At 47.2% G+C, this 10679-nt stretch overlaps 1 protein-coding gene across 1 annotated transcript in view; it reads left to right on the top strand.

Annotated features, from left to right (window-relative positions):
• The first annotated feature begins 7102 nt into the window (after positions 1-7102).
• Positions 7103-10679, top strand: part of WFDC8 (WAP four-disulfide core domain 8) — a 68055-nt gene continuing 64478 nt past the window's right edge. Inside the window, exon 1 of the mRNA XM_045295491.1 lies at positions 7103-7134. Coding sequence (XP_045151426.1) covers positions 7103-7134 — 32 coding nt within the window. The remainder of the gene's footprint in view (positions 7135-10679) is intronic.

A 10679-nucleotide genomic window follows, 5' to 3' on the forward strand; every position in this document is an offset into this window, starting at 1 on the left:
CCCTTCTGTAAGGGGATCTCCATTGGCCTACAAATGGGCTTTGGGTCTCCACTCCGCACTCCCCACCTCATTCACCATGGTAAGTTTTTTTTTGTTCGGATGATGCCTTATACCTGATCCCTTCGGCACTTCATGATCGCACAGGCTGGTGTGCTTCTTCCATGTGGGCTTTGTTGCTTCTGAGCCAGATGGCCACTTGTTTCCCTTCAAGCCTTTAAGACCCCAGATGCTATAACAGGGCACCATCAGCTTTCTTCGCCTCATTTGCTTATGCACCCATTTGTCTTCAGTGATCATATTGGGAAGGTGAGCACACAACGGTATGATTTTTTGTTCTATGATGGCTGATACCTGGTCCCTTTGACACCTCGTGATCCCACAGGCTGGTGTGCTTCTCCCAGGTCACTGCCCCTCTTCTTGACCAAGCATGGCGTCTTCCTCCAGAGACTGGTCTTCTCTTGACAATATGCCCAAAGTAAGTGAGACAAACTCTTGCCATCTCTGCTTCTAAGGAGGGCTAGAGTGGTTGAAACATCACCTTCAGAAATATAGAGACCTAGAGGGAGACTGTTGAGAAACAATTGTTTCACAGTTTGATATTTTTGTTTAGTAAAGGTTTCTATGATTTTGTAGCAGTGCATTTTGACTGAGCCTTGTGTGCACAGGTGACTTTGAGGGGGCTTCAAAAAGTTTGTGGAAAATGGAATTAAAAGGTAAAGATTGTTGTTTACATAGTTGCTGAAGCTCCCTCATGTGTATGTATTGCAAAGGATTTATAGAAAAGAGAAAAAGTAATCCTTTTAGCTTTTTTTATGTTTGGGTGAAAGTTTAGAGGCAAATTACTTTCTATTCAACCATTTTTTATACATTTTATTTCATGACATTGGCAACAAAACCCTCAATGTAATAGACTTTTGAAAACATGTTACTCTTGACAGAATTATTCCATGTCTCAGTGCGTTATTTTTCTAGTTTCTTTACTTACTTAGTGTAAATAACCTTTTGTTTTCTGGATTAAAAAAAAAGTGCCCCCTTTTTGTTGCCAACGCTAGCCTCCAGCGTCTAAACATATTAATATTTCAGGAAAAAATCATGGTTTTCTATGACCGCACAGCCCTCACTTCAAACACATTCCAGTTGTGAAGTGTTTGTGATGTGCCCGTGATGGCTGGCCAGTCTACAGGCTGGCCACTCACGCCTGCCTGTCTGCCAAGGATTCAGACAAGGTGGGCCTTGACCTTGAGCACTGTGGAGGCAATGGACTCTCAGAAGTGAAGATGCTCCTGCTCATGTTTCTCTGCAGGAGCAAGAACAGTAAACCTGCTGACCCTGGTTCCCAATCGCGAGAATCTGGGGAGACGACGAGGACAGCAGTTGGAACCTGATCGTACTGCTCTTTCCGTTCCCTTAGAACTCAGGGGTGATTTTTGTTAAGTCTCTGATCCAGCGACTTTGGCTGCCGGCAGTGAGAGGTGGTCTCTCCCTGGCTTACTGACGCTTTCTTTACATCTTCCGAGAGGTCACTCACTGCAGGTGGTGGTGCTACCTTGTTCGTGGTGTGACCGTGGACCTCGTTCAATTCTGGGGGTTCTGTGTGATGACAAGTTAGTGGTGTTTCCTCGTGGTTTTACTACGGTTTTCCCTTTATCCACTTCTGAAAGGTAAGGATTTCGAGAGTGGACACTGTCAGAGTGAGCCCAGCAAAGAAAGGTTATAGGTGGGAAATGTGACTCAAATAGGAATTGCATTTCCCAGATCTGGTCACCCTCCGGGTAGGGTGGCCATGTAAATATTGTGGCCCAGGAACGATGGCGGAAGTAATTGGTTGCTTTTCGTCAAGGTCTTAAGAAAGCAAGTCTCCTTCACCTGCGCTCTCCCTTCCTCCAGCTCAGTATAGAGGACAGCTGGGTTCTAGAGTCTAGAGCATGCTTGAGCTAAAATCTGGAAGGACCCTGGATGCCTGAACCACCATATGGAAGAAAGGTCACCTGCTGATAAAGCTAGTGCATTTTGAGTGATTGTATGAAAACAAGACTTTGTCTTGATTACAGTCACTTTATGATGGGGCTATAGTGCTTTTCTTTGTTACACCAGTTTAACCTAACAAATAGCATACATTTTTGGTAGAATCAAACCTTTCTGTTCTTCTGCATCCACATTTTGCATCTATTATACCACACAGCCCCTGGAACACTGCTCCCACTCAATAATTTCCCATCACTCAATTGAAAATGAAATTGGCAGGGCTTTCAGCCCAGGAGACCATACCCCGCCCCAGTGTCATTGAAGAATTATCCCCCACACTGTTGCTTTTTCTATTTGAACATTTGAAAAGTGCCTGAACATATGCTCTGACCTTGACCTTGGAGAATTTTGCCTACATTCCCACCTTCCACAATAGGGACACTCAAAGAAAGACCCTGTGGCCTTTCTGCTGACTCTGTGGGGAGGGGTTCAGGCTCGGGGAGCTTAGCGTGGGAAGGGTTTGTAGTTTAGGCAGTCTTGCTAACAAAGGCAGCAGAGCTGGACGAGGAAACTGGGGTTACTTGGCGGCACAGCTTGGGATAGTGGTTTACCGAGGTGCAATAATGATACGATTGGTATACTTGTATTGAGACCCTTGCCCTCAGATGGTACAATTGAGCTAACAGAAACTCAAGCCCAATCTTGTTCAATGCTGGTAGCTCTGTGTGATGATAGAGACAGTAGGTTGGCAACTGACACCTGGACTCCATCCTTAAGGGGAACAATGACCAGGGAAAGGACATTTTCCTTTTACAGGCGGACATGTAGCTATTTGCTGCAAATATATTATCCAGGTGTGTACATGCTCTACCCTGCCAGGTTTTGTGTAAGAAGTCAGCCTTAAATCTTATTTAAAACCTATAGGTTAAAACCTATCTTATTGTTAAAACCTGAAAAGCCAAGTATTGGAATGAAGCAATGAAAAAGTATTGAGTATTCAATGCCTAAAATTGAGGAGGCCATGAAAGTATTAAATTCTCCACAGTACAGAGACCATAAAATAAGGTTACAAATGTACTAGCAATATTAAAAAAAATACGAAGTACACCTGTCACGCTTTTCAGACGATGATTGATTCCATACGACGTTGAAAAGAGTACACAGGCAATGATGCTAATGCGTGGGACACTCGCACTATGATAAGCTAGAGATCAATGGACAAAAATGCTTTCTTCACAGTAGTAACAAATGCAATGAAAACAATTACCATTTACAGTATCATTTGAAAACTTTGAAATCTTAGGAGTAAATATAATGAAGATATGCAAGATCTCTATAGGAAAAATATATAAAATTGTCTGTAACATGACCAAGGCTAAAAACAAACCAACCTTCCAAAGAAACCCATTGCCGCTGACTCGGAGTGAGCCTGTGTGTCAGAGTAACGGTGCTTCGCAAGGTTCCCAGTGGCTGTTAGCTTCAGGAAGTAGATCACCTGGTCTTTCTGCTACAGCACCGTTGGGCGAATTTGAACTCCCACCGTTCACTTAGTAGCTGAATGCACATCATTTGTGCCATCCAGGCAACCTTAATTCAGGTTACTCAATATTTTTAAGCGATCAGATCCCTATACTTATTTGTAGTACAGTGTTATCCTGCTCAAAATCTGACACTCATTTGGGAAATGATTTTGGTGAATCAATTTTACTCTCCCCGGAAATGTGGGCATTAGGGACTGGTTGATGTCAGAGGACCCACTGCTGGCTTGGGGACACAACAACGAACAGCAAAATGGGGAACTGCCCTCATGTAGAGGGACCAAATCACCCCACCTTGCCTGAGACTTTCCCAGATTAGCAATGGAAGTGCCCCATCCAGGGTACCCCTGCATCCCAGGTAAATTGGGATGGTGAGACAAGGAAAGTATAGGTTAGTTTAAATCACTGAACTGGTGCTAAAACTTGGACCGGCCAGGCAACCAAGATTCTGGGGCTCTGACACCAGTCATTCTCTCTTTTTAGGGTCCACTGTGAGCTCCAAAGTGGCCTGTCAGAATCCATGTAGCTCTTCAATGCTAAGCTCGCCCCAGAAGCTGGCTGCATGAGCCCATAGAGATTTTCTTTCTCCGCCAGGCTGTGAGATCACCTCAGCGCTGGCACTTGTTAGGTTATTTGCTACTTCGTGTTTGGGGTAGCAATCAGCAAACTGTGGAGGGACAGGCAATAAATGAGGTGCTGTGGATAGCGTGGTAAACTAGATAGAGGCACATTTTAGAGTCTAGTTTTTACGGATGAGGAAACTGGATTAGAGAGCCGTTGGCACATCCCAGAGCTACATAACTGGTAAGCAACAGAGTTTTCAAAAATCAGTGCTTGCTCCCTGTGTTAGACAGGGTTCTCTAGAGAAACAAAAACAGAATGCTAATAATTATATATATATAACTTAAGAAATAAACAGTTAATTAAATTATAAAGCAATACAAATGGCTCAGTGCAACTCACTTCCACGAGACAGTTGTGAGACACTGGCAGTCCTTCACATCTTGAGGGCCGCCAGGTAGTCCTCTGTAGAGCAATTGAGGCTATCCGGCCACAGGCAGCAAACAGCAAGGCAGGTCACCAACAGTCAGCCAGATGACAGGGTCCGACAGTCTCCAGCTCAAGAGATGTAAATTCCAATGATGTGATGAAGCAGGTCTTGAAGGAACCTCAAATTACAGCGACACAGTCCACGGGTTAGGTGTCCCACAGGTAGGGTAGCTTGAGGCACAGAACAAACAAAGCAGCCACACACTGGTTCGATGATCAAAGAGCAAGAGGCAAGAAAGGCGAGGTTCACCGAGCCATTTATCTCTCTGCCCTTCAATTAATCCCACATGTGTTTATCGGCCAGGTTGGCACAATAAACTAACTACCTCACTCCCTCACACTCACTCTCTCAGTCACACTATTTGCATCAAGACAGCAAAGGGTAGACAATTTGGGGGTGGCGGTGAGGGGTCGGTGTGGGTGGGTGGCGCAGAAGGCTTCTCTCTGCAGTTGGAAGTGTAGGAGCTTTGAGCTTTGAGGGGCTTTGGATTGGAAAACAAGCCATTTGGCCTTGGAGGGGGCATCATTGGAAGATGCTTGTTTTTCTCCAGGGCCTTGTTGATGGAAAGACACTGTGAGAGGTTAGTCACAGCTTGGATGGCGCCACCTTCCCTTCTCCCAGCAGTGTCTGATTAATCCAGCGGTCCCCAGCTAGGACTTCCCACTGATTCCGAGCATCAGGAAGTTTGTGCTTGTCCAGCTCCTGAGGTTGTTTTGCTTAGCACTACAACCAGTGCCCCCGGAGGCCAAGGTACCCCATGAGAGTAGGTGCTAGCTCTGGATTTGGGGGCAGCATCTGCAGAGAAGAGAAAATCTGGGGGTTGATAGCCTGAACCCTCCCAGTTTAGAACGGGAGTGTCATGTTAATGAGGCCCCACATGATTGTCTTTGTATTTCTGCTCTGCTGCTTAATGAGGGACACAAGTCCATCTTTAGAATAGAAATAATGACGTTGGGATTGTTGGGAAGGGAAACTCAGATAATTCATGTAGAGACAGAGCATCCTTACTGGACCATAATAATTGCTCAACAGGATTAATTCATAAATGTCATCTACCCTGCCATTCAGCTTAGTCTCAATGATTCAGCATGGCTGCTTGGGCCAGCTTTTCAAGCATAAAAGCACACGAAAGTTACATTGGTAGACCACTGCGGTAGTTACACCATCTGTTGTCAATTTGAGACTTAAGAGTGAAGGGGTGGAGTTTAGCCTGTCAATCAGGTCGCAGTTTGATGACCTCATTTGGAGGCACTAAAGGGATAAATAGCTCTCTGGGGGCAAGCCTAATGGAGCTATGCTGATACAGCCAGAGCTCTGGAGCTGGAGAAGCCATGTGGAGATCCCTGCCAGCACTGAGATGCTTTCACTGCCACTGGGTCCACAAGACTTTCCACCCACTGGCCTGTGATCTTCTTGCACTTGGCGTCATTACATGTGTTGCCTGAATCTGAAGAGGAGTTTATAGACTGGCATTGTACATATGGGCTAATACTGGACTTATGGACTTGATCTGGCCTGGGCTGGAATGTTTTCTCAATATTCAATTGCTCTTGTATATAAAGCTCTTTCTTATACATATACGAGTGTCTATGAATTTGTTTTTCTAGTCTACCCTGATGAACACATTATGGTACCATGACAGGGTACTAGAGAAACAAATCATAAAGATGGAGAGTGGATGCATGTTGGACCTCTGTCTCATGGTCATTTTTCTTCTTTGGCTAGCCAGAGGTCAGATATGTCCATGTGGTTTACTGGTTCTTTTCTGGAAAGAACATGGAAGTTAAAGTTTTGATTCTTTTCATTGGTTGTATCTTTGGCTATTCCTGTGTGAAATGACGAAAATGAATGTGATTAATGTATATTTTGAGCTCAGGGGGCAAAATCGCCCTTGAATTTCTCAGAGCCGCTTAGAGACAATGGCTGATAGAAGGTCAAAATGGCTGACAGAAAGACTGGCTCTGGCTTGATGCTGTCAGAAGTCTAATCCCGTACTTTGTATCAATGGAATAATTCAGATCAGGATTAAGATAAGCTAAATAAGGATTGAACTTGACTGTTTTAAGAATTGAGATTAGTATCTGATTCTGCTTTGTTTATACTGATTTCTTCTGTTTATTGTTGTAGATATAGTGATTGTGTGTGATTGTGTGTGTGTGTGTGCCAACTGAGGCTGCAATAACAGCTCCGAGACACTTTGTCTCTTATTCCTTTCAGATCAGGGGCTCCAACAGATTCCCTTCCAGCCGCACATACCAGCAGTCGAGTACCACACCAGCAGGGACTTACAGGCTGCTCATACCTTTGACACTTGCCCCTAGAAAGACCGAATCCCGGAAGCCGCACATACCAGCAGTCGAGTACCACACCAGCAGGGACTTACAGGCTGCTCATACCTTTGACACTTGCCCCTAGAAAGACCGAATCCCAGGGCACAAAAATTACAGGGCTGAGCTCAGGGGAGCGGACTGATGTTGGTGAGGGAGCTTGGTGGGACAAGCGCTCCTAGAAGTCATGGCCTTGGCTTTGATCTGGAGGACTGGGAGCAATGGTCGCCATCCTGAAGGTGTTCTTCTCACGGTACAAAGTGGAAGCAGCTTGCCATTCTGCCTCTTTTAGGGGTTGAATTATGCCCCCCCCCCCCACTGTAGTAGTTTCTTTATAGTCATTCTTGCCAGCTTTAGGAATGTATTTATTTCTGCTACGCTAATGAGGCAGGAGGTAGGGTATGTCTTGGGTTATCTCACATAGAAAAAAAGAACAGAGAAGGAAGGTCAATAGCTGCCAAGACTCACAGAGGTCTCTTAGGACCCTGGAGGAAAGCTGAAGCAAGAAGGAGCTTCCCCTGGAGAGCCCAGAGAGAGAGAGAAAGAGTTCCCCTAGAAACCAGCACCCCGAATTCGGACATCTAGCCTTCTAAACTGTGAGAAAATATATATTTCTATTGGTCAGAGCCCCCACTTGTGGTATTTCTGTTAAAACAATGCTAGATGCCAGACAGGCATCTGCCCCGAAGAGACCCAGGAAGGAGGAGAAGCGGAATTTCTGTATCCTATTTGGGAATTTCCACCTTTCTCCTCACGAAGCAAGTCGTTCTCAGGATTCAGCTCTTGCTCTAGCTCTCTGATCCCAGTGCCTCCAGTGCGCGGCAGCGTCCTTGCCTTCTCCCAAACGTCCGTGCAGTCATTCTTCTTATACAGCAATAACTCCTGCGAGGGTGACCCTCGGGAAGCAGTCGTGTTAGTGAGAGGCAGCATGATGGTGTAAGACCACGTGCTGGGTCCACGTGGAATCCGCATCTAAACCCCTCTCTCGTTCACCACATACACCAGCCCCTGAACTGGACCTCACCAAGCGCCGGGGAGATTTGCCCTCTGACTCAGAGGGGTAGTGAATGGATGGCTGCAGAGTCTGCCCCTCTGCCCGGGATCAAGTATGCCACGCTTTCCCTGCGCAGGAAGCAAAGGAAGGAAATGGTGGTGGGGGTGGAGTGGGGCTGGAGGGCACCTTCCTGGGCGTTGAGGTCCACACTCCGAGCTGTTGTTGAGCCCTTCTTTGACCTCTTGTCTTTTCAGAGTATGTCTTGGATCCTCCGTCCTGCGAATCGGCACCCAGAAGCTGTGACCTTCCCTGTACACAAAATCTGGACTGTCCAGAAGGATCCCACTGCTGTTCTTCCTTCTGTGGGATAATCTGCTCCCGGAACAAAGAGTCCAGGGAAAGGAACTGGACATTCAAGGCTCCTCGCCTCGGGAGGAGTCCATCCAAAGAGTCTTTGACCAAGCCACTGTGAGGGAATCTCTCCCGTTCCCCTGCCTGTTTCTCTCTCCTTCGTGTTGTTGCCGTTAGCCGGTTCCCAACCTTCTCCTTCTCTTTATCAGGAATGTTCTATTTAGGGAATCCCTCTCCCACTCCATAAAGCGTGTAATCCCTTCTCCTTGGTGCCCGTATCGGTGCGTCTCCGCCTCAGCCACTGTCCCCACACTCTCAGATGTCTCCCTCCTCAGACTCAGCCCGGTCTCTGATTCACCGTTCTCCCGGGCCCAGGTCACCATTAGGCTCTGTAAAAAGAATGACGTGGGCTATGTCTGACCTTCTTCAGGGCAACAAGGGTGGCTGTCTGTCGGGGAGAAGCCGCTGCCTCATCAGCATCAGTTTCCCAAGGCTGATTTCTCTGAGGCAGCAGTCAAAGCCGGCCTCCACCTTCCAACTTCCTTTCTGTCGGCCACTCACCGTCCCCCCAACAGCACTCTCTGTTTCAGCAGGGCTCGAGAGCCCACACGCAATGGTCACACAGAGCCCACACGCAATACTCATGGTTGCAGGGTTTCTTAAGGAAGTGACCAGGTCACAAACGCTCAGGATATAGTATGCCGACAGGACAGCCACCTCTGTGCTGTGCCTACAAGCAAGCTTTCTCCGATCTTTGACCTCTCAGCTACACTACCTATGGTTCTCTGTCCTGTTCATGCAAATTTACAGAGCTTTTTCAGGGCTTCCAATACATACCCACAGGATATGCCACTCCACCATCAACCTCAGCCCAAGGGTGCCTAACACCAGCTCAGTGATTTGGCAAATGCAGCTCCTCTCCCCACAATGCTAGCCTCCTCCCAGAAGGCACTTCCCAGCATTCCTTGCTGGGAAGCCCATTGCTCTGGTTCATGCTCTGGCTCTTGGCTCTGCTGCTGCCACTCCTCCATTAAAGAAGTTCAATGCACTGGAATTTCGGGGTCCACTTCTGGCTCTTCTCTGGTGATAGAGGTGAGATCCCTGTTCAGTCTTCTAATGGGGCTCATTTTATACCCAACAGGATGGCTCTTAGGGAGTGTAGTGGTATAGTGTTGGGCTGGTAACCCCAAGGTCAGCAGTTCAAAACTACCAGCTGCTCTGCAGGATAGAGATGAGGCTTTCTACTCCCCCAAAGAGTTAAAGTCTCAGGATCCCCCAGGAGCATTTTATACTCTTGCCTTGTAGGGTTGCTATGAGTCAGAATCGACTGAACCAAATTGAGAGAACAGTGACTCACAGCAGAATCATATAAGCCCATCAATACCTTCCCCACCTTCTCTTGCCCAGTTATCTACTGCCACGAGTTTATTCTGACCCAGAGAGACACTATCTCAGTGTCTGGGGCTTTGTAAATCCACAGGAGCACACAGCTCACCTCGCTCCTGCAGCCCCGACACTTCCCTAACGGCCAGCGGAGCACCTTCTCTCACCCCAACGCACCAGTGAAAAGTCCTTTGGTGGGAGTTTCAAAGACGATGGAGAACAAGCCACAGGAAGCAATCTACTGCCCTGCAAGCTCCCTCCTTTCACCAGGCACCATTCTTTGGTCCACTGTCCTGGGGCTCCGGAGATCCTGCCCAAGAGAAACATGGTTTGATTGCCTGGGCATTGCCACCGTCTCACAGTCAGCTGACTGGAGAGCTCTCCTGGGGCAGAAAGGGAACATTAAAGTGTTGATGAGACACCCTAGCTTCCCAATCCCATCTGGCAACCAACTCTTTCCGTTGTCCTGAGTAGGATACTGCTCTTCTTGTTATCCCTCTTTGTCTTATAAGTAAAATGGGAATGCCGTCTTTTCCTGTCTTGCAAGAATGTGTAAGGCACAAAGGAGGTCTCAGGAGCCCCAGCAGCAGAAGACAAACCAGGGAAGCCTTCGTCTTGCTCCCCGCTGTGTTGTTTCCCCTGAGCACACACACCATTCATGAGACGCTGCGCAGGGAGGTCAGGGCTGGGCTCCGTGTGACCTTGTTAGCTGTGTGACCTCGATTAGTTCCTTAACACCGGCTTCCTCTTCTGTTGCTCTTAGATGCGACCTAGTGAATTTCAACTCTTAGGGGCCTCATGTGATCAAGTAGAACTGCCTCATAAGGTTTATTCTGCAGCCTCACCATCTCTACCACCACCACCACCACCATCACTACCTCCTCCACCAGCACCACCACCTCCACCACCACCTTCTGCTTCTTGCAAATTGTGATTTGGGTGAAAGTTTGTAGAGCAAATGGATTTTCCACTCAATGATTCGGACAGTTTGTGTTGTGACATTGATCACAACCCCCATGATGTAACACCACTCTGATGTAACACCACTCTGATGTGACACCGCTCTGATG

Source organism: Echinops telfairi, unplaced genomic scaffold (genome assembly GCF_000313985.2).
Source record: "Echinops telfairi isolate 266 unplaced genomic scaffold, ASM31398v2 ScPeMD7_5592;HRSCAF=6446, whole genome shotgun sequence".
Taxonomy (NCBI): Eukaryota; Metazoa; Chordata; class Mammalia; order Afrosoricida; family Tenrecidae; genus Echinops; species Echinops telfairi.